The 24,312-nt window shown below is 45.8% G+C and overlaps 1 protein-coding gene across 1 annotated transcript in view; it reads left to right on the top strand.

Annotated features, from left to right (window-relative positions):
* The window catches only part of DOCK2 (dedicator of cytokinesis 2), a 371,024-nt gene that overhangs the window by 90,437 nt on the left and 256,275 nt on the right, over nucleotides 1-24,312 (top strand). The window contains exons 24-25 of the mRNA XM_072947252.1: nucleotides 6,324-6,394; nucleotides 8,182-8,288. Coding sequence (XP_072803353.1) covers nucleotides 6,324-6,394; nucleotides 8,182-8,288 — 178 coding nt within the window. The remainder of the gene's footprint in view (nucleotides 1-6,323; nucleotides 6,395-8,181; nucleotides 8,289-24,312) is intronic.

Here is a 24,312-nt window from a genome sequence, read left to right as displayed (position 1 = left end):
GGCCATTTGGTGACATGGTGAAGACCTATTTGGCGCATTCTCCTGTCGGTCATGATTCATCCTAATGCTCCAATCTGCTGTACGAGTGAAAATCAAGGAGCAACCCTCAAGCGCAGGATATTGCTCCCTTGGCCACTGTGATTGCTGCATGTGCTGCTGTAGCCGCTAGAGTGTCCAGGAGGGCAGGGGCCTCTGAGTTTCCTGTCTCCAGTGTCTGAACCAGTGGCTGTCACATGGTAGATGCTTGAGTGTCTTTCAGCTGAATGAATGAGCGAGTGACTAGTCTTCCACTATCTTACGTTTTATTATGTGTCACACATTGAGCTGAAAGCTTCACATATATGCCATGAGCTCATTTGATTTTTATAACAACCACCTTATTAGGCAAATATTCTTCTTATCTCTACTTTACAGATGAGGAAATAGAAGCTTAGAGAGATTGAGTAAGTTAACCACGGCTAAGAAGTGGCGGGTCTGGGACTTGAATCCAGGCTGTGTTAAGTGCAGAGTCTGGGCTCCTAATCACCACCCAACGAGGCATGGTTTTATTAAAGAGTCAGGTCTCCTGGCGGAAAGCCAGGTGGATAAGCAGTAAGAATGTAAACAATAGTACAGACAGGCAGGCGTCTAGTCCATGCTCATGACGTCGAGCTAATTAAGGAGGCCTTTCTTTCCTCTCTTTTCATTGTCAGTTGGTGTAAGATGTTTGAATGTCCGAAATAGGGGAAGAGAGTGGTTCATTCTTGAGAAGTAGCCTGCAGGCTGCACGCTGAGACCCCAGAGGTGGGAGACGTGAGACTCATATTTAACAGCAAGAGCTGGAGTTTGACCTCAGACCGTGAAGTGATTCTTTAATGCTGTCCCCTTCTCAACCGTATACCCTGTCCTTAGGGGCAATTTTTGGGAATGTTGGATTTATGGAGGCTAGGTTGAAATTTTGTTCCAGTGAGGCCGCTGTAGTCATACTGATGGGTCGCAGTTTTCATTTCATCTTCACATCAGTTCTGTAAAGTAGGTAACTTTATTCCCTTCATTCTCCTGATGGGGAAAGTGGAGCAGAGTTACCTTCCCCAAGGACACGTAGGTAAAAGGGATCCGGACTTGAACACAGACGACCTGCTTTTTCAGCCAGCCAGTTAAAACACTGAACTCCTGCCAAGCCTCAGGGGCCGGCACCCTGTTGGGTTACAGACAGCACAGAGACATACGTATCTGGAACATGTAGGTCCCTCTTCCCTTCCCTGTCACTGGAAGACTAGTGCCAAGGCTGAATGTCCAGGGAGAGTGGCATGTATTTTTCTCAGGGACAGCTGAGCATCTCTCAGGGAGCTGCTGCTTCTGGTCCTGCTGTGATGAATTGCTGTGACCGTGTTTGTCCAGTTTCCAAGGACCCTGACTGTCCGTCACTTGGCTAAAATATGAAGGATTGAAAACTGGTGGGATGGGAACACTGTCAGAGCTCTTGAATGAGGAAGATGTCTAGTGTTCTTGTGTAACCTTGTGTCATTGCAGGATGTGCTCTTTGGGGCCAGAAGTCTGTGTCAGCTGTACCAATACTCAGCAGTCTGTGTGTGTGTGAGAGAGAGAGAGAAAGAAAGAGAGAGAGAGACAGAGAGAGAGGGATCCTGGAAACACACTTAGGAGACAAATCCCTTTTGAAGTTGAGGGCATGCAACTGTGTGGTTTTAATTTTTGTTGTTATTATTAAACATTTGCTGTGTGCTAGCAGCCCGCGATTATTAGTCCTGGTGAAGTCCATCTGGATAGTGATCATCTCAAGGGTCCTCCTGTGACTTCTCTCAGGGCCAGTAAAATCACTGCTTGGTTTGCGTCTGGCTCTCTGCTGCAACTGGCCTCTGGCAGAGGGACTTTAAATGGAATCTAGGAAATTCACTTGGTGCCACAAGACAAACTAAGTATTGAGCTGGCAAACGTTTTCCTGGTGGCCATTCTTGCAACCCCCACATATATGGTGAGAGGATTCTTTACTTAAGAGATATCAGAAAAACTGTACCTTCTTTCAAAAAGGGAGAAGGTTCTCTGTCGACCTCCAGCAGAGCATCCTGGTCAGAAGCCAGGGGGACAGAATCAGGTACATATCTTTGCCATGTAGCTTATTAGCTGTGTTGGCTTCTGATACGTTATTTTACCTCTCTGTGCCATAGTTTTCCTCACTGGTAAAACAGGATGTGAAAATGAAATGAGATCATGCGCAGAAAGTATTTGTCATGTATAAAGTTTACAATAATCATTTGCAATTTTGATTAATATATATTAATCCTGTTATATACACACATATTCATATGCGTAAACACGTCTGTGTGTTTTTTTTCTTAAATACTACGTATGATTTAGAAATATATACTATGGGATGAAAGTAATAACACAGTATTATTTTATGTATCATGGTAGTGTTAATGAGAGTGAAAATAATAGCAGTGAAGTGGAACAGTTCCCAGGAGGCTAACAGGTCTAGAGAGCCAAGCTGTTTCTAATCCCCAGGCCTTAAAAACATGCAGCTGATGGAGGTCTCCAGCAGGTCGTATCCCTGAGCTGCTCTGCCTTCTGGGGGTGCTTGGTGGTAGCACCAGCTGAACCCACCTGCTGTCACCCCACTCAGGTGCATCAGGGCTGTGTGAAGGCGAGGACAATGGACAGGCACCCTGAGGCCAGTGCTGGCTGCGACGACAGAGTTGTTGGGAAACCGCCTGGGTCAGAGAAGGGCTGTCCCCTTTGGGAAAGAAAACCGCAGGCCTGCCACTCCTCTGTGAGGCCACCTGCACCAGACGGAAGTTTAGTTCTGTCCAGTCGAGTGGATAACACCCTTGGAGCCTCAGGGTGACACCCGCTCAGTTTGCTTTACAACGTCGCCAGCCCAGGGCTGGGAAGCTGGGGAGATGGGCTCCTTCTGAAGCAGCCCTTGTCCCAGCCCTGTCCAGCTCCTCCTCGCTGTCAGCTGAAGCATCTAAGTGTGAGTGTCCACGCAGACTCCTGGTGACTGCTGCTCTGCAGAGCCACTCTGAAGCCCCAGAATGACATGCAACCCTGGAAAGCCAGCAGCTTGCTGCAGACGCCGAAGTCCCGGCTTTCCCCAGCTTGCTGACAATTTTATTTCTGGTTTTGTTCCCTCACTTTGGTCGTATTTATGATTCGACTTTGTCCCAGTGCTGAGGAATGAGGGCCAGTGCTGGAGAGATGAGGTGAGGAGAGACCCAGCTCACACAGTGTTGGGGGCCTGCTGTAAGGGGGGGCGTCCCAGTAGGTGCGTGACATACTTCATTTCACATCATCCCTCTCGGCCCCACGCGAAGGTGCTGAAGCTCAGGGGGCGCGGGAACAGGCCGAGGCGCATGCAGGGGCTGCCGGGACCCCCAGGATTCCCACCCGGGTCCCCGTATGCCCAGAGCTCTGTGTTCTTCGGCCTTAGACTACAGGAAGGAGCAGTTGGCTAGAACGTGTAGACCAGCCCTTATCAGGATGTGTGCCTCGGCACATGGTGTCCCTTTGGAATGCAGAGGTTGTGAGCCGGCAGCCTCGGGGGCAGTGCCGCCTGCAGATGCATTCGATTTGGCTGGCACAGTGTTAAAACGAGTGAACAAGAATGACTCATTCTTTGGACAGAGTGTGGGTTCCGCACACCTCATCACTCCCCACTGGTCTGTGCTCTTCTCATATCACCCCCTTCTGCTGCTTCCCAGCCCTGCAGGCATCTGCTTTTGCTATTTTGTCCTGATAAAGACGGCCTGCCCAACTACGTTGGAATATGCTGTATACTGCAGTGGCCTGGAGGCATGTCATGATGAATCTTAACATTAAAATTCTAAGAAGTTCTGCCAACCTGCCCCCAGCAAACCCCGCCTTACTGGTTCATCTTTGCTCAAGCCAGACTTTCCCCAAATTATTTGATTGCAAATCCTTTCCCCCCAACAGAATGCCTAACACCATCCTGTGGGACAAGGGTGTCCCAGTGGAGCCTGGTTTTAGAAACACTGACTTTGGAATCTTGTTATCTCTTGTCATCTTGTTTTGAAAGAATAAAGAATAAATCTCTAGACACAAAATCCAATAACTATAAAGGAGACGCCTGACACATCTGACAACATACAAATTAAAATCCTTCTGTGCAACGGAAAGACAATAAACAAAGCTAAGAGACAAGCAACAAAGTACAGGACAGGCATGAGAGAATTCTTGCAAAGTGTATTACTGCAGAAGGGTTCATATTAATGATATATAAAGAATTCCACACCAATAAGAAAAGAACGCACCCAAAAGAAAAACAGTAAAAGAATATAAACAAGCAGTATAATAAATGCAGTTGTTCAATAAATATGAAAAATGTGCCCACCTGCATTCGGAACTAAAAAGTTCCAAATTACAGTTGCAAATTATGTATCAGATTGGCAAAATTAAAAAGATTTGTATACCAGCGTTAGCAAGGTTACAGGGAAAAGAGTACAAGGAAATTGGTTACTGCTTCTTTCTAGTAATATGTCAGTATCTCCTAAATGTGTGTGTAAATGCATTTGCATGTGCTTTTGTATATATGTGTATACATTTTTATGTACTAATTTCTCTTCAGGCAGCCGCCCATCCGTCCTACAAGGGCTCTCACAGAAACACAAACATGTATGTTCAATATTTTCTTGCTGCCTATTTTATAATAGAGAAAAACTGAAGATAGCATGGAGCCCGTCAGTACGGAGGATGGGATGTACCCACACCGGCATTGCCGTGCAGCGGTTAGAAATGAACACGGCACGCTGTGAAATGGTGTGCGAAAATACCAGTGACACATGGTTAGCTGCAAAAAGCAAGTTATAGAACCGTATAAATCACACACATACAGTGCACGTGCACGTACACGCATCACAGACACAAACACACGTGCATGCATAGAATGCAGTCTGGAAGGAAACTCACCGCCATACTGACAGTGACCTCTTCTGAGGAGGAGGGACGGGGGCTGAGGTGGAGGTGTGGGACTTCCGTGACAATTTTCACCTTCTACTTAACCTTGTGGGAATTTCTTTACATCAAACGTATAACTGACTTGTAAAAATCCTAAAGAACAAGAAAAAAAAAATGATGAAGGCATAGAGAGAGACAGTTGCTGTTTGAGTGAGGTGGGTATGCAGATTAGGGGTTACAAGGCGGAGTGGAGGGAGGAGGTGGCTCTGTAAGCAGCCTGTCTGAGTTTGAATCCTGGCTCTCCCACTTGCTAACTTTGTGATCTTGGGCTTGTTACTGAATCTCAATGCCCTAGAGGCTCCTTATCTATGAAAATAGTATGTCCCTTGTAGGCTGAAACAGAGTTTAACAAGATTATCTAACAATGGTGTTCAGCATGGTGTTTGCCCCACTGAACAGTCTCAGAAAATTGTAACAGTTACGTTAACCAAAAAGCTCAACTATATATGGCTAAGGAGTAAGATTTTCCTTGAAAAAGGAATTTTCACTACTTTAATTTTGGTCTGTTTGTAGAAGGGTGATACTTCTTGACTATGGAACACTTAGAATATACATACAAATAAAAAAGAAGGAAAGAAAATGTGAAATGCGTATGCCTGCCAAATTTTTAAACATTATTTTCCAGCCATATGACTTATAACTCCTTCTGCAGAAACTGTGGTCTGCTCTGCTGTTCAGCAAATGGTGCTGTTTTATGAGGGTCCTGGTGTGTCCTCCATCTCTGAGTGCACTGGTTACCTTGCGCAGAGGGAAAAAGCAGTCCACCACGATGCCCAGTTTTCCTAAGCCAGCTAGTGGAGCAAAACGTGCCCAAATTGTTCACAAATTGGCCAGAGAGAAAAAGAAAATTAGAAATAACAGTCCATGCCATCCTTGCCACCAACAAAACAATTCAAGTACACCACTTTCCGATAATGACACAAGTTACCTTTTAGTGAGCACCCAAAATATGCCTGGCTGTCTGCTGGGTGCCTCATTTATATTATTTTAACCTTTGCAATCCTGCAAAATAGTCATTATTCCCTCTGCTTTATAGATAAGGAAGTTGAGACATCAGAGAGGCTAAGTGTTTTGTCCAAAGTAACACGGCTGCTAAGGAGTCGAACCAGGATTTGACCTCAAAGTCTGCGCTTGTTCCCCGATGCATTACTGCCCCCTTGGAGATAGAAGGAACTTTTGTAAGAAGTACATGCTAATGTTTCTGTCTACATGCAGAGTCTTGAGTCAGTGCAGCGGCGCCCAGGACGCGGGATCGTCCTCCCCCGGTCTGTGTCATGTTGTGGAGTGTCCTCATCCCCAGGCAGAGCTGTTGGATGTGGGCACTGCTCATGCTCATTTCACTTTCTACCTAGGTGGCAGCTTTGAAATACATCCCGTCTGTCCTTCACGATGTGGAAACCGTCTTTGATGCAAAGTTACTCAGGTGAGAGCGCACGGTGTACTCCCCTGGTCTCTGCTGTCCAGTCAGGGAAGAGGGGTAGGAGGGCTCTTGGGGGGTTCCAGATGGGTGCTGAGCGCGGGGACAGGGAGGACGCACGGTTGGAGCTTCCTTCAGGGACTTCAGTGTGGGATTTTCACATTTACATTTGGTTGTGTTGGATTTGGGGGAAACCAACTATAAAGTAAGCACCCTTCTTGGATGATACCAGTGATACAGAGTACAAACGTATTAGCTGAAAAACTAGTATTTGGTGGAAATGTCTCCATTTCATCTGGGCCTGAAGGTTATTTTGGGGTTCCAGTCTTTGCCAGGTGAGCCCTGCAGTTACAAATGGAGAACAACCCCTGGACACTGAATGGGATCATGGAGACGGGCTCCTTTCGCCCCCCTCCTTCTTCACCCTCTTCTCTCCTGAGAGGAACACATTATTTCAATGTGCTTATGCTCTTGGAATAGGAGCATCTGAGCCAGATGTGCCTTTTTCTTCTTTTTCCTACAGTCACTTAAGTTCCAAGATAACACATAGAAGATTTTTAAAAACTTTTTTGTATTGAAGTACTTTTAGATTTAGAAAAGAGTTGCAGAGTTAGCATGTTGAGAGCTCCCATACACCCATCACCCAGCTCCCCTTAATGCTCACATTTTATATAACTACAGTATAGTTATCAACACCGAGACGTCAGCGTTGGTACAGCTCTACTCAGTGCATCCCAGACTTTATTCAGCTCCCGTCAGTTTTTTCACTGCTCGTAGGAAGATTTCCGCTGGCTCCTTCTCACTCATCTGGTCTCCAGCTAAATGTTAATCTGCTTGGAGAAGCCACCTCTGAGTACTGAAAATAAATTCCTCCCTCACCCGCTGCACCATTGCTCTCTGACTCAACTCCTGTTTATCTCCTTCACTGCATCTGTGACCTTGTAGTGATTTGTTCGCTTTTGTGTTGTATGATGACCTTCATTAGAATGCAAGTTCCATGCCGATTGGGGCCGGGTCTGCTCCTGTCTTATCCCCACTGCTCTGCACGATGCCTGTCACGTATTAAGTAGACGCCTAATAAGGACTTTAAAGAATGAATGAATGCAATGAGCTTATTTTGGAAAGCTGACAGGGGCTATGATGGTATTCAGTGGTGTTTTTATTTTCACTTTTTTGGGAAAGAGTTACCTCTTTTTTCATATCCCAAACTGATTCTAACCCGCAACTTCTGAGAGTTTTTTTTTTTTTTAATTTAGGACCTTTTTTGATCTTAAGACTTATTATAAAGCATTACTAAGCATAAAACAGTAGTAAATAAAATGGTATGGTAATGAAGTCAGATCCTGGTTTTAAACCCTTGTTTCTTTGACAGCCCCTAGCTGTGTAACCTTGGGGAAGTCAGTTAACCTTTTTAAACCTTAGTTTTGCCACTGATAAAATTGAGGTAAGCATTGGATCTACCTCATAGTGTTGTGAGTTTTGAACTGCACAATGGATGTCAGGTGCAAAGCAGGTGCCCCATACATACAGTAGGTAGTTGAGTTTATCGGTAACATTTCCAGATTTTCACATCTCTTTGAGTGCTGTTACTACTCAACACTAACACCAATGCACATATTTATGGAAGGCTTACATTTACCTGACACTCTGCCAGGAATCGGGGGCTGAGGGAGCAAGATGCACATTGTCTCTGCTTTCGCAGAGCTGGCCGACTGGGAATGGACCCTAAGTGCCAGGAGGTGGCAGACGTAGGGTTAACCAGCTCTCTGTGCTCCTGTTCTTCCTGCCCTCAGCCAGCTCCTGTATGAGTTCTACACCTGCATCCCTCCCGTAAAACTGCAGAAGCAGAAGGTCCAGTCCATGAATGAGATAGTCCAGAGCAACCTCTTTAAAAAGCAAGGTGAGTCCAGAGCATCCCGGCTGGTTGTGGGCACTAGAAACCCCCCGTGCTTGCCACCTGCTGCCCTGCTACCAACGCGTTTCTTCTCTAACAGCTGCCTCGGTCTGAATAAATGAGAAAAGTAGAAAGTAGCTGACAACTTACATAGCAGAATCGAAACTGATTTTAGGAAAACTTAGGTTGTACTGTTTGTTTTCCCTGAGAGATGTTAATGAGGGGCTAAATTTGGAGTCATCTGCTTTTAGGTCATTCTGCTGGGAGATTTTTACTACACACGGTTTATACTGGAGAGGAAGTGGGTAAAGTTCCTTTCGGTAGAAAGAGCCTGTAACGGAGAAGTTCTCAAAATTTCCAGAGTGTAGGAATAAACTGGAGGGCTTGTTAAAATGCAGACGCCTGTGACCCATCTCAGAGATTTTGACTGAGCAGAAGTTAGTCTTTTTTTTTTTTAAAGTTTTTAAAAATATGAATTAGTTTTGGACAGGCAACGCATTGACATGGGTCAAAATGCAAGGATAAGAAAGGGTTCCTGGAGGCCTTATGCATAGCCGCTGCGATCCCTGCAAGAGGCACCACTGGGTCCAGTTCCCAGCTGTGTTTGCTTCCAGGGACACTCACTGTATAAGCAACCAAATACATATATTCTATATATTCTCCCCTGGACTCCTGTTATGATTATTACATAGCAGCGTTTTATACAGCTGCTTTGAACATAGCCCTTCTTCACGTAATGGTGTTTCCTGGAGAGCAGGGAATGACAGTGGACTTGGGCAGGAGCTGTGGTCAGCGCTTCTGCTCACCCAGACTGATCTCTGGTAACCACCAGTCCCCACCAGCACCCCACACTCAAGCCTTGAGCTTCCCTGCTTTTGAGGCTGATGGGCTGGATGGCCTCATGTCCTCCATCCAGGAGCAGAGCAGATGTAAATATTCAATATTCCTGACATCACTCCTCTCTGTGAGGGTCAAAGAAAAAAAAAACTTTTGAAGGTCAGCTCTGTTTCCTGTACCCTCAGAACAACCCTTTCCAATTTTTACAAACTGTGCAGAAAACAAGAAGACTTAGAAAGCTGGGGACCAGTCATCACTCAACCGGGATTTATTCAGAGGGAGGCTTGAATATTTATGTAAACCATAGAAATATTCAGGAACCATTTCGCCACAGAGATTTTTCTTTTCTCTAATGCTTGTTTAACATGGTGCATCCAAAATTTCTGTCTGAATCCCATCTCTTGGAGTTAAGGGTTGGAGAAGGGCATGAGAAGAAAGTGTTATGATTTTATATTATTAAGCCTGAAGTTTTCCTGACCATTTAGAAGAATGTCTGACACCAGGTTGATGCAGCACACATCTGGCTTTTTTGGGCAAGCTGGTTTGTGCAAGGTGATTGGAAACTAATCTTGGTTAAGTCTTGTTGTGTTTCTTGTATTACTGTGGGGTTTTTTTGTTTGGTGTTTTTGTTTTTGTTTTTGTTTTAAGTAAACCTTCCTTGGTTTTCAAGTTCTGACTTCTGCATCAGAATGAATTGCCCTCACTCTGAAAACTTTGAAATCTGCCTGCCCCTTCCTGCCCTGGCAGTCCCTTCCTGGATTTCAGGTGGTGTCACAGTAGAAATGAATTGAGTCCCATCCTAGGGACATGACAAGGACGGTGCTTGCTGCATATGGTCCCGCGCAAGCAGCAGAAAGCAGGGCTACTTGGCTCCCCTTCATTGTTCAGACTGCCTTTATTGTCAGGGGCTCAGCTTAGCATCAAGGCCAGATGGAGTGTTAGAGTCCTTGATTGGGCATGTGGTATCAATTCCAGCCTGGTGGAAGTTGGAGTAATTCCTTTGCTGGAGTCCCATCTCCTGGGCTGACGCTGGCCCCTGAGGGGTAGCGTAATCACAGGGCAGGCTGGACAGCTGCTGCTCCCCAGTCCTGCTGTGTCTCTGAGTTTCAGAGTCAGGAAAAACCCTCTGATTAATATTAACTGACAGAAGGCCAGCCCCAGTGTTGTACACAGTTAGAAAAGAAATGTGAAATTCTTACCTTTACATATGTACAAAGACTAGAAGTAGGTGAACAGAGAGCCCTTTGGGGACCCATTTCAGAGAGGCTGCAGTGTATAATTAGCCTGTCTGTCCTTGGTTCACATGTGAAAGGGGTATGCTTTTATGCACAGTTGTAAGATAACTCCTCTCCTCCTGTTTATTTGCTAAGTGAACGCTCTTCCCAAAATAACCCCAAAGGGAGACCTCAGCTCAGCCCTCTCGTCTAGTGCTCAAGTTCCAAACGAATACCGTCTGGATTCATGCACACGCGCTGACTGGGTTTCTGTGGCCTTGGGTGAGCGTCTCCTTTACTCCCTGCAGTAAGGCAAGTTGGATTCCCTGGTCAGGTCCGAGCTGTAATGAAAGCCCTCCTGCTGTTTGTTCTCCCTGTGAAGTGTCCTGTGCCTCGGGATGTGATTTGCTGTGAGCCTGCACTCATTTGACTGCCAGATGTGCAAATTGCCTGGAGTACTGTCGGTGACATTAGCTTGTACTCACAGCCTTGAACGCTTGTATTGACATCAAGCAGAGCAGCCAGAAGGCTTTTAAGCACTTTCTGAGATGTTGGCAGACCATCCCGTTGGCCTGTCTTCGGGGGGATCCTGTGGAGAAAGGCGGAGAAGGTTTACTGGTTAAGGGCGCTGGTTCTTGGGTGGGATTCCTGGTTCAGCGTCTTATCAGCTGGCTGACCATGGGCAATTTACTTAACGTCTCTGATCCTCAGTAAGCTTATCTGTAAATGGAAAAAACTAATAGCAGTGTCTGTCTTAGAAGGTTGTCCTGTGGGTGATGAGACGGGCAGTGCGTTTAAAGTGCGTATCACAGCAACTTAATACCCCGTCCTAAGTGGTTACTGTTGTTACTGGTGTTGCTGTGGTTATAATTCCTGCTCGTCTTTTCATCTTCATCCAGCTTCTGTCCTAACCTTCGGACTCCTTGAGATAAGAGCAACCCTTCAGGGTTAATAGGCACATGTCTCCCTTGCTTCCTTGCTTCCCTCGAAGCTCTGTGCTCTTCCCCAGGGCCTGAGATACACGGGACTTAATGAACCAAAGGGCTTTGGTCTGTATGTGCTTCCCATTCTGGCTGTGAATGGTTTTTCCAAATTTTATTGCATTTCCCTAGAGTATTTTTGCACAGCCTGTGGGATGTAAACCTAGAAGAGGCAGAGGGCAGGGTGAGATGTGTACGGTCCCCCACCTCACTGTCTGCCTTGCTACAGGGCTCAACGTGGTTCCATAGTTTGGGACACTTGACAGCCGTCCTCTGTGTTGGTTTGCTCCTTAGGGCTCTTTTAAAACACACACACACACACATTTAAATTTTCCTTTTTTTCCTTTCATAGAGGCAGTTAGCTTCCATTAGCTTCAACTTCTACTTGACCTGTGATCTTGAGTAAATTAGTTAATCCTTGTCAGTCTCAATTTCCTTGTCTGTAAAATGGGAATAACAACAGGACGCGTCTCATTGGGTTTTGTGCCGACTCCGTGGCATTATGTGTCCTGTTAGCCTGGGGTATGAGGGAGTCCGGAGTCGCCAGCAGCCAGGGTCCCACGCGGTGTGGCTTCCCCTGTGTGAATGCCTGCACGGTTCAGCGAGAGGGGGACTGGGCAATCTGTGGGGACTGATTTCCTGTTTTCTGCACCCCAGGCTCAGACTTGTGCAGTGATGATGGGAGACAGGATGAATAGGTATGCCCCGAGAAAGCTCTGAGGGGAGTCTGCGAGAAAACCAAACCTTCTGTGCCTTTGGAACAGATTTGTCCCTGTGAGAACCTAATCTCTTAAGTAATGTGTCTTTTTAGTCTGATGCTAATCAGATGTGCCATCTGGTTCAGTGTAAACTGCTTTAGGATCCACATTGCTCTCTTTTCTCAACTTCCAAAACAAACAGAGAAGGGGGTGGCAGGAGAGGGAGACAGAGACACACAGAGAGACAGAGACCTGACAGAGATGTGGAAACTCAATCTTTATTTACAGCTCGTGGGGTCTTCTTTGGAAACTTCGTTGAGAAGCTATTCTCTGAACACAAAGCCTCTAGTTCTCCTCTTATCAAGATGTAATTTCCTTCTTTCCCTCTCTTCTTAGTGTTTGCCCACAGTGTCTGGAGCTTCCAGGGCATCTGTGGTGGGAGGGGGCACAGATATCCGTGTCCAGTGCCCTGAGGGGTTTATCTTTTTACTAATCATCACATCATTGCAGCACTGGACTGGAAACTGGGAAAGTCCTCCCACTCTTGCAATTATTACTGTGCTTGGTGAACTTACATAACATCTCTGAGCCTCCAGGGTTCCACATCCGAAAAGTGTAAGTAGGACTGTTGCCATTAGAATATGGACTTTTGACTTAGGGAATCCTTATTTCTGACCCTGGCTTGGTCACTTACTCGCGGTGTTCCTTTGAACAAGTAACCTCTTTGAGCTTTGGTGTCTTTAGCTACAAAAAAGAATATATTGTGCGTAAAAGAACCAGCACAGTGCCTGACACAGTTGCTGCTGACTTAATGACATCTACTGTATCTGTTGCGTGACAGTAATAACCACCAGAATAATAGTGACCTCAACAGTGTCTTAAAGGGAGAGGCTTAAATTTATTAAATGCCAACTACATCTTAGGTGCTGTATAGGATATAAACATATAATAAATTCCTACAGCAACCCAATTACATAGATATTATTTCCTCCATCCTATAAATGGGGGAATCAAGGCTTAGAGAATCAAGTAACTTTCATTCCAATGAGGCCAGAGATGATACAGTTTATTAGAGCGTGAGTGCATTGGGCTATGTGATGCTGGGGTAACACACTGATCCCCAAATCTCAGTGGTTTAACAAAGTAAAGGTTTATTTGTCTCCTGTGCAATATCTAGTGAGGGACGTATGCCTTTTGTCCCTTTTGAAGCTGTGCCATTTGGTACCCATGGCCTCTTTGCAGCAGGGAAGAGAGGGAGGGAGGAAACACAACCACTCTTAACCACGTCAGCCTGAAAGGGACACCCAGAGAGAGATTCCATCCACTGTCTGATGGCCGGAACCTGTTCCCAGCCTAGCTGCAAGGGAGTCTGGGAGGTGACGGGACACACGTGGAATGTTCGATGATCACCATCTCTGCTACTTAATGGTGGCAGGATTTGGAACACAAGTCATTCGAATAACAAAACCCATCTTCTTTCCCCTATACCATGCTTTGTTCTTAAAATGAATAAAAAGGAGAAGACTGTTTATTTTCTTGTTAAAAATGCTTCCTTCTCTGTGTTAGAAAAAGTGCTTCACTCCTGCTCCTGAGGGGTTTTTTTCTTCCATTCCTCTCTCCGCGCCCCTGTTCCAAATGCTGTGCCTCTCTCTTGTGGACCTTGATGCCAGCGGTTGCTATGTCACTGCAGGTTTTTAAAGCACAGCTTCCCTGCAGGGAGAAGCGGTGTAAGCAGGCTGCCTAGGACTTGGTAATGTCCACGTCAGGCTGGCTGCTAGGACTGCTGTGAAGGAAAAGGCAGTAAAGGAGCAAGTCCTCTTCCTCCCAGGACATGCTCTGGCCTCTTGGCTGGCTTCTCGTCTCTCCTGGCACCCTGCAGCCCCTTCCACAGTCCTTCTCTTTGTGAATACTGCCTGGAATACCTTCCAGTGCCTCCCCATTCCCTTCCCCCACCCCTAGGCACACTAACTAATACCTCCTGCTTACCCCTGTGAGACTCTAACCAGGGGTCAGTGTGCAGGGAGTCCTCTCTGATGTCTCAGGCTTTCCGGCTCAGCCCCCCTCAAAGCCTGCTCAGTGCCTGCTGCAGGCCCGGCCCTGGGGAGGAGATGGGGATGCAGCCCCTGCAAGTTTGCGAATTTCTGCACTGCACTCAGTGTGCAAAGGTGGCGGAGCTTCTTGTTTTTCTTTATTTTTCATCTGATCTGATCTTTTTAGGGGTCTCTACCTCACTTTGCACTGTGGCCACTTGAACTTTTCAATTAATGATATCTTGCGGCTTCAGATTTAACCAGTCTTTCTGATTTATAATGGTTCCCCCTCCCTCTCCAAAATGGTGTCAGGGACCATGTTCCAGGGACCCAGTCAGGAAAAGGAAGAAAGATTCTGCTTTTGCCTTTTCCTGCAAGCTATCTACCGTGTCTCTCTGGGACTTTAACTTCAGAGGGGATTCTGAGACACGTGTCTTGTGGCTTCAAGTCTCCACACCGGGGAAAGGGACTGCTGGCCTTTCTGCTCTGTCGTATCTGGGCTATAAAAATGGAACGACTGCGGGAGTTCCTGACTAACGAGGGAAGGTGTGACAGTAGAGAGCAGTACATTCAAAATATTATCCTGGATTCTCAAAGGGGATAAACCAGGTGTAGAACCTCTCTGAGACGGAGAGTTCTCAAATCTTGGATGCAGCTGGGCAGTTTGCTAAAACTGCTGAATCCGGGACCCTACCCCAAAGGTTCAGACACTGAAGATCTGGGGAGGGGCCAGGGGTGTGCATGGGATCAGCCCTCCAAAGGGATGCTGATGCAGGTGGCGCCCTGACCGACCCTCTCCACTTGTAAGCACAGCTCCTTGAGCCTGAGTAGGGGAAGGAGAGCAGTGCGGGCAGAGAGAGGTAACTTCCGTAAAGCACAGCGTGGACTTCACCGTGATCCTGGCGTTTCATTCTTGCATTTGTCTGCTTACGCGACTGTGTATCCTGATGGAGTGAACCCCTTACAGATAAAAGATATATTTTATTTCTTTATGTACCCAGTCTTCTGAGGGTCTTACTGATAATCAGCTAGCAGAAACTAGTCTGTGAGCCTTGATAGCAAATATATATATATATATACATATATATATATATATATATATTTTTTTTTTCCCCAGTTGCCAGTGGAGCTTGGATTCAGTCCCTGATTCACAGTGTGCAGTTCCTCTGTGCTACTGCTGTTGAGGGTGGAAAGGTTGGAAGGGTCAGGAAAAAGGGATTAACCTCTCCTTCCCAAGTCAGGCCCCAAATTAGGCTCCTGTGTTACATTAGCATCCTGGGAATTATGTGCCAAGACATAGCACTTCTCTTGGCTGGGACCTTCTCAGTTGTGAAAGAAATGAGACAGTTTTCTTTGAATGATTATTTTTCTTACAGCAAGAAATTTCTTGGGCCCCAAGGGCAGCCTTCTTGTAGTTAACTTATGTATCTGAGAGGAAGAGTCCCGACCTGAGAGTCAGAAGACCTGAATAATAGCAACAATAATAATAGTAGCTGTGGCAACTGTAGGGGACGTTTGTTGAGTGCTTCTTATACCCCAGGCACTGTGACAGACACTAATGTTCACTATGTCATTTACTGCTACAGAGTTGTGTGATCTTGGGGAAGTCACTTAGCCTCTGTCGAGCAACAATAAAATCGTGAGATTGAGCAAGATTTTCCAGAGCTCTACCAAAATCTGTGATTTTAAAAATCATTCTCTGAGTGACAGTAATACTGCTGAATCTTACTAACACCATTTAATACCCAAAAACCCCTCCCCTTGTATGTTGCCCCAATGCTTCTAAATATCCTGCCTCCGCTGGGAGCAAGGAATGAGGCTATTTTATAAAAGATTAAATGGATGAAGGGAAATTGCGTGATGCCCTCAAGGTCACACAGTGAGGCTGAGAACCCTGGAAAAGGTAAAAGAATTTATGTACTGGAGCCAATTTATTTTCTTCAAGAACTGTTGAGTTTTGAGGAGCTAAGTTTTTTCTCCTCAAGAGCATTTGGAGGCATCAAAGATCTTCAAATAGGGGCTTGCCGCTCCCACCTACAGTGTTAGGAAGCTACCTCCAGTTCCAGAGCGTCCCTTCTGCACTTGGATATCTGAGAAGGGGCTGCTTCTCACGCCTCTTCCCTTTTCGATGCGACTGATTGCAGAATTCAGTCTCAGAAAGAAACTTTCAGATTCAGAATCAGAGAAGACAGTGATTTCATAAGCTGCAGAACAAATCCAAGAGAGATTTATTAAAGTGTCGTCTTTTTTTTTTTTTTTGGCTGAAGTGGAAAAAAAAAAGTTGGCATACAATCAAAGAAAAGAATCCCTGTTGAACGTCCCCAGATACTTAGAATAGCAGCTTTTAATGACGTTATGAAATACAATTTAATGAGGGGTGAGGTGGGATTGGGGCAGAGAATCCCAGATCCCTTCCTTAAAGGCAATCCGAATCAACGCTTCTGTAATTAAAAAGAAGAATAATTTACCTTATTAAAACTAGAGAACAGCAAAATCAGGCTGTTCTTACATCTTTCAATCTGTGTTCCATGGGGTTTCTTTCCAATTTTGGAATGATTCTTTGCATAAGTGGAAACACACATAATACAGAAATTTATGTAAATCTTTAAAAGGTTAAATGTTTACTCCAATCTTTTGTTTGTTTGTTTTCATTGTGAAATTACAGTTATAGATGATTTGAATTATAGTGAGGTTTGCTTTGGAATGTTCTGAGACTTTTATGTTGACCTGTTTTAAGTTTGATTTTGCTGATTTTTTTTCTCCATAACTTCCTAGGAGAAAACTTCCTTAAGACCATGATACAGTTGAATTGAAAGTCAGCTGCAGATTCATTTCAATCCAAGTAATATTTGTTGAAAATCTAAAAATGCAGCAGCACCGTGCTATGGAGAATATGAAAGAAATACAGTAATAAATGAGTTTATGGTCACCATTTATTTAACCATTAGTTTGTGCCAGGCTGTGCTAAGCTTCTCCATACATTATTTCATTATCATGGCATCCCTATAAAATGTAGGGATTAATATCCCTATTTTACAGGTGAGGAAACTGAAGGTTAGAGAGGTTGTGAAACTTGGCCAAGAGCCATGAACCAAGTAGGTTGAAGGGCCAGGATTCCAAATGGGGTCTGTCTGATTTCTAAAAACACTCTTGGAACTGCTGTGCAGTATGGTGTCTGGAACTGAAAGGTTTCTGCCCATCCAGGGAACTCACAGTTGGGAAAGAAAAGATTTACCCCAAAGATCTTTTTTTTTTTTTAATTGAGTTATAGTCAGTTTACAATGTTGTGTCAATTTCCAGTGTAGAGCACAACTTTTCAGTTAGACATGAACATACATATATTCATTTTCACATTCTTTTTCGCTGTGAGCCACCACAAGATCTTGTATATATTTCCCTGTGCTATACAGTATAATCTTGTTTATCTATTCTACATTTGTCTGTCAGTATCTACAAATTTCAGACTCCCAGTCTGTCCCTTCCCACTCCCCTCCTGGCAACCACAAGTTTGTATTCTATGTCTGTGAGTCTGTTTCTGTTTTGTATTTATGTTCATTTTACCCCCAAAGATCTTTAAACTTGAGCCTGCACAGTCCATGAAGGTAACAGAAATGAACGTGCAAGGTGATAGTTATTATACCATTTAATGGGATACCCTAATTATATACATGCATACATTTAATATCACGTTCAGTTACGTATTTTTTTACAACACATTTTCCATTTGCCTAGTAAATGTGTGAGAACTTTCTTCATTTCACAAAGAAATGTGATTCTCTTCAGTTTTTTCCAAAAACACAGTGCCATTCAGTCAGTCATTTATTTCCCCATCTTTGACAGAGATAGTTATACAGAGAAATATTTACTACTAAGGAGACAATAATGGAAATTATCGATCCATGCTCAACTCAGAATGGGGAGCAGTAGGGAGTGGTGAGGACTGGGGCAAAGTCCCTGTCATGGGTATGTAAGACGGCTGTGAATCAATGCCAGGTGATTTTGTTACTGTGTCAGTATGTGGGCTCAATGCTACCTGAACTTCCCCTCCCCTCCTTTTTTTTTTTTTTTTGAGAGAGAGAAGTTATCCAAATGGCTTTATATGGGAAATCTGCTGATTTGTTTTTTAAACAATATTTTCAGGCCTAATAAAACCTGCATATGGAACCAGCACAGCAGCCTCTGGGTGTAAATTTATAATTTATAGGGTTTTAAATAATGTATAGGGTTTTAATAAATTTATTATAAATTTATAGGGTTATTTACAAATAATCCCGTGAGAATGACTTATCAGAATGCAGTGAGAATAGAGCTTTAGGATTGCTGGGGACAGGTTTGTGGAAGACATAGGATGTCAGCTGAACTTTGAAGGAGCATGAGTGTGATACAGGCCCCTGTCCAGAGAGCAGTCTTTGGGGAGACCTTGTAATGTCAGAGCCAGAGTACTCTGTCACTCCAGACCACCGCCATTCAAGCTTCATGAGAACTTGGGGGTCAACCTTGCCTGGCACACTCCCTTGCTAATGAGGGCCTCAGACCATACCATACGCTCCATCAGGCATACTCCTGGGAATGCTGGACCAGTGCTGGAAAACATGTTTACTGTTTATAGAAATTAGTATTATCAGAATATTGTGTTTTGTAGAATATGTAAACAACAGTGCCTATGATCTCATGATTTAGAGGTAACCATGGTTATTCTTCCTCTCTTTTGCATCATATATGTAATTGGGATAATGTTTTACCAGGTTTGTAATCTGCTTCTTTCGCTGAGAATTATTAGGAACATTTTTCTGTGGCAATTTTAAGGACTTCATGGAACTCTGTTGTATAGATGGGCTGTAACTGATTTCACTATTTTCCTGTTTAGGGACATTTGGGTTCATTTAACTTTATGCTAAGAAAACTTACTGCAATGCACAATCTTAATAGACAAATCGTTGTCCTCTGTGATCATTATTTCTTCACGGTTGGGCATGAATCTTACCAGCTTTTCCAGTGCTTGTCGAGGATTTTTGACTCTCCCTTTTTCTTCCCCTTTGCTCTCTCTCTCTCTCTCACACACACACACACACACACACACACACACAGAAGAATTTTTCTCCTCCTTATGCAATAGGCTCAGCATAAAACAGACCATACTATCTTCTCTTAAAGCATTGGAGTGGCATGTTCCAGTTTGGGACGGACATGTTTGCACAGCTCCACTGTCATCCTCGACGGTAGGGGGCGTGTCTGCGTGCGAGCGTTCTCTGCAATACCGGGCAGTTAAGCGCAACCACGCGGAGAGCCCTCATTAGTCCCGCGCAGCCAAAGTGGATTCGCTGAGTGTGACACCCTCCAGGCTGGAGCGGCTGCCCAAGAGGAACCAGACACCAGAGCAAAGAGGGAAGCTAATTATCTGAAGTCAAATGAGCCTCTCATTATGGCTTTACCTAAAGAGGGTAAAATTATTTGAGGAGAGACATCTCATTTCGGAAGGAGGCACAGGACAGATACTCAAAACAAGAGCTTGGATCAAGTCCTGATTTTGCTGCCTAAACCAAGACACTTGACCAGGTCAAGGAGCATCTGGTTCCTCATCTGTCACGTGGGAACCGTCCAGGATGCTTACCTCTTTGGGTTACCGTGAGCATTACATGGGGTGATGCCTGTGAGAGGCTGGGTGGGGCCTGACACTGAGTCAGAACCCGTAAATGGGGTGTCATCGTCATTGGCAGCAACTCTGAACAGTGTTACTGTTACCTGTAATCACCTGAGAGTGGAACAGAGTGCGGAACCAGAGCTCAGGGGACCCGAATTCTCAGCTTTGCGGTTTTCTAGTTATTCCGACGTAGTAGTGAATTAATCTCTAAGTTTTATTTTCCTTGTCTCTCAAGTGAGAAGCTTGGATTAGGGGTTACATCACGTCCCTTCCACTCAGAGGTGGGTGGACCTACACACGCTGAGAACTGTATGTCATTGTCTTCACATGGCCTCACGTCAACCCTGTCTTATAGGTACCATCATGATCTCCTTTTCTGTAGGTGTTGAGACTTAGACAGGAAGCTGGGATTCAGCCTCAGGCTCCTAACGTCCATACTGTACTTAACTGTCTGCGTGTCCCAGCACTCAATGTGGTGACCCGTAATACACTTGTGCTCACACTTAACTTGTCAGCTGCACTCTAGGCTCTCGGACAGCTGGGATGCTCAGGGCTGTGATCACACTGCATCCTTCTCTCTTTCACTCAATCCTCCCAAAATTGTAGGCACAGAAGTCCAGAAGGAGACTCCTGTCAGACTTTGGGAGCAGCTCCTGACACCTTAGCTCTGTGTAACATGAATGAGATTGATCAACACTTGCTCTTAGTTGGCTGGTGGGTTATTTTGTGAGTTACCTGAAGGATTGCATATGCATGTGTGCATTAAAGAACTTAGCACACTGGGAAGATCAAATGTCTCAGCTGGAAGGGATGTTAGCAACCAGCTGCCCAGAGAAGGTCAAATGCAGCAATTCGGAGAACCTCTGAAGGGGGTGCACCCTTGCATGGATGACTTGGAAACTGGCCGCCTCCCCACTGCTTCTACCAGAGTGGCAGCCGTCTCCCTCTCCTTCCTTCTCTCTTTAAGTCCCTTCCTCTCCTTTTTTCCCTCCCCAACCCCATCTCCCTCTCCCTGTCCCTCTTCCCCCGACCCTCTCTCTCTATCCAAGGCAATTTGACGTAAACAAAAAAATTCTAGGTCTAAAGAAATCTCCAGAAAATTGATCTGGCTCTGATGAGGGATGCTGATCGTGGGAGAGGCTGTGTGTGTGCGGGGCAGGGGACACATGGGAGTGTTGGACTTCCTGTTCAGTTTTGCTGTGGACTTAAAACTGCTCTAAAAGATAGAGCCTATTTTTAACATGTTAGGAATGCAGTGAACACACACACACACAAAGTAGATCTGCCCCTCCCACCGTCTGTTTTGCAGAGAATGGGGAAAAGGCCCTGAAAGGCTCAGTGGTTCCTCCAAGGCCAGTTAGTTGCCCACACACCGGTTGTATCACGGGAAGTGTGACTCCAGTGTGTGCGGAGGGGTCCTTTTCCTTTCTGGCTCAAGGATGCATGTCAGTGCCTTAGGGAGGTGGCAAGGGAATTCATTCACTTTCACTGCCCACGCCTGTGATGAGGCCAGTGGTGGGGGGACTTCTTTGCTGTTGCGGCTGGCTCTCAGGTATCTCTGTCCCGCAGCAAACCCCTGTGAGCTGGGTGAGGGGGTGATTTCCCAGGGCCACCTGTGTAGGGACCACAAGATGATTAAGTGAGGGGTTCAGGCTGTCCCATGCCCACTCCTCTGCCCACCAGCTCCCAGCTGTGCAGGGCTAACCATCTCCCCGTCTGTGTGTCTGACTCTCTGTCTCTGCCTCTGTCATCGCTGGGTCTCCCACCCCAGCCCGACGTCTTCCCCACGCAGCCCCTTCTTTGAATCTGCTGCCTTCACCCCCATCCTGGGGAAACTCCACCTTGCTGCCTGCCTTCTATTTAAGCCTGTTTCACGTACTACCTGATTAGCAAGGCTCCTCTCTGCCTATCCCCTGGGGTTGCAGGATGTGAGGTAGGGGTGGTGATGGACTGTAGGCCTCACAGAGAGAGCGTGAGCTGTAGGAAGTCATCCTGTGCCATCTTCCCTCCCAGAGAGAGCTAACCAGTTTTCTTCCTGGGTCAGCTAAGATGTAGGCGCACCTTGCCACGGTGAGCCTTATTTTTTTCTCAGACACGGCACACTATAATCTCATTGAGGGGAGGCATATTCCCCTACTAATGGGACTTTGGCCTCGATATTTCTGGATCAGCTGACCCTGCCATTATTGTGCTAAGAGGCATTTTGGCTCCCCCTCCACCCCCAGCTTGAGCTCATGTTGTCCTGACAGTTGCTACTCCCCTGGTTGCGGCTGGTGCTCTTACCCAAGAAGGACAGCGTGAGCTCTGATTAGACTTCTACATTTTAAGCACCGCTAACCCCCACCCCAAAAATAATAAAAGTGTGTTTTTGCTTTTTTGCTTTTAAATGTGTGTTGGGTCATTCTCACATGCCTTCTTCCCCTAGTGAATCTTTACACAGATGGGAAAGCTATAAACTCCTCCTCCCACGATAATGAGATCAAGTAATTTGGCGCCCAGTGTAGGACCTCTGGGCAGCTTCTGGCCACGTGGAGCTTCTTCCCCATTCACATGTGGCTTGTCCTAAGTCAGGCAAATGCAGTGAGAAGCCACATATTCTGGATCTGGGAAGCCCTCCTCTTTCTGATGCTTCTCTGAGATTTTCCTTCTAGTTGTACAGCACAGCCTTGTTGAGTTTAAGTAAAGAGTGTTTTCTCTGTCTTCTAAATAACTGGCACTGAGTAGGTGCTCAATAAGTGTTTAAGGGGTGAAGGAAGGTAACATAGTCTGTTGGAGGAAACACTGTACGAGGAGTTGGAAGATCTAAACTCCAGTCCAGGAAAGCTACTAATAAGCTGTGTGACCTTGGACAAACCACTTAACCTCTCTGGGCTCATGATTTCTGATGTGTATCGTTAGAGAGCTCGATCTCTAAGATCCTGTCTCTGAGAGTCGGCCAGTCTGTGTTGCTAGAACAGCATAGAAAAAGAGGCAGAACTTCGAGTACAATTAACACTGCTTGAAAAGCATGTAGTCATCCTGGGGTTTTGAGGGCACTAGTGTCAGCTTGACATGAAAGACAGGAAGGACGCCTGTGTTCAGACGCATCCTGGGCCGTGTATTGTCCACACGGGCCACGGTAAGTCCATGGCGTATCACGGAGGGGTTTGTCCGAACTGGCTCTGTATTTCAGGCAGTGGGGTTGGGGGACCTGGGTTTCTGAGCCCTTGGAGAGAGAGGGCAGCCGTTGGGACAATGGAGTTGCTCTATTGGAGTTTTCTCTGCATGCAAATATTTCGGTGGATATAAAACAATGGCTTTTCATCAGGCTTGCCCCTGGCCGTGTTCCAGATTTGCCAGAACCTGCGTGTGCCACAAGTTGCTTTGCTTGCTTTGGTTTGGTTTATGGGGATTCTGGGCTCCCCTCTGGTTGCAGCCGCGGGTTTAAAAAATCAATTAGAGCCCGGGCAGCAAGAGGTTCACTGCAGCTCTCTGCTGTCTGTCTGAGGCCTGTGTCGAGAAATCAAGCAGGTCCCAGTTACCTCTCAGGAAAATTTGTGGTGTTTCAGAGGCCTACCGCGAGGTGCAAATCTTGATAGGCGGTGGGACCAGTCTCCAACAGAAAAATGGCCTGTACTGTGGTTCAGCAGGAAAAGGAGACAGTAACTCTATGAGTGTAAGATGTATTGTTCCCTCTTCCCAGTTCATCAGGAGATCTGGGACTCATTCGTCAAGAGACAGACCCTGGGATTTGTGGAGGGGAGCCTGAGTGATGGCTTTCTTGCTCTTATTCCACGGAGAGGGAGCAACTCTGGCGTCCAGGCACCTTCCTTGCGACCAGGCTTCTTTTACTCCCCAAGCCTAAATCTGATCAGCTGCTCCCGTCTCTGTCTCTTGCCAACCCTGGGGACCCCTCCACTGTGTCTGTCTCCGGGCTGGCCCTGGGGAAGGGGGACAACCTCAGAATGCTCTGCTGTGTATCTGCAGCTCTCACGCCCTTTCTTTCCACGCCTGAGGGTCAGGAATGAGGGGCCCAGAGAGAGGAGGAGTATTGCCCTGGAGCAGATTCAGGTCATTTGACCATGACTCCGGGCTCCAGGGCTCAGCTGTATTCCAGCTTTGCTCTGCCTGCTCTTGCCTCAAGGAGTTCACCCACTCCTGTGGCTCAGTGTCATCTCGGTGCTTAAACCCACCCCCAGCCTTAATCTTTGGTCCAAGTTTTTGCTGTCACCTCAAAACCTGTATCTTTCTTTAACTGCTTCTCTGACATCCAAATCCCATACGGGATAGATGGGGCCACCTTTTTAACAAAGAGAGGCAGTGTTTAGAACAGGTTTTCTAATTCAATAAATGTCTACTGATCCTCTGCTATAAACAAAACACCGAGTAGCCGTTTAGAAAACACAAAGTTGGCAAAAATCTGGTGACGTTCTCAAGGAGCTTGCCTGCATTTGCAAAATGAGGCACTCCTTATTAAAATGCAGGATGAATATTCTACAGCAGAGATGTAAGCCAAGAGCCATGGGAGTTCAGAGGCGAGAGCTAGGTGATGTTCAAGTCTTTCTTCTTGTTGTTTATAATATCTAAAAAATTACTTTTTAAAAAGCACAAGAAACACGAGAGCACTTTGGAACTGTGACTCTTTAGCCTT

Source organism: Vicugna pacos, chromosome 22 (assembly GCF_048564905.1).
Source record: "Vicugna pacos chromosome 22, VicPac4, whole genome shotgun sequence".
Lineage (NCBI taxonomy): Eukaryota > Metazoa > Chordata > Mammalia > Artiodactyla > Camelidae > Vicugna > Vicugna pacos.
Note: the sequence above shows the minus strand (reverse complement) of the source record. Positions and strands in the feature narration are given on the sequence as shown.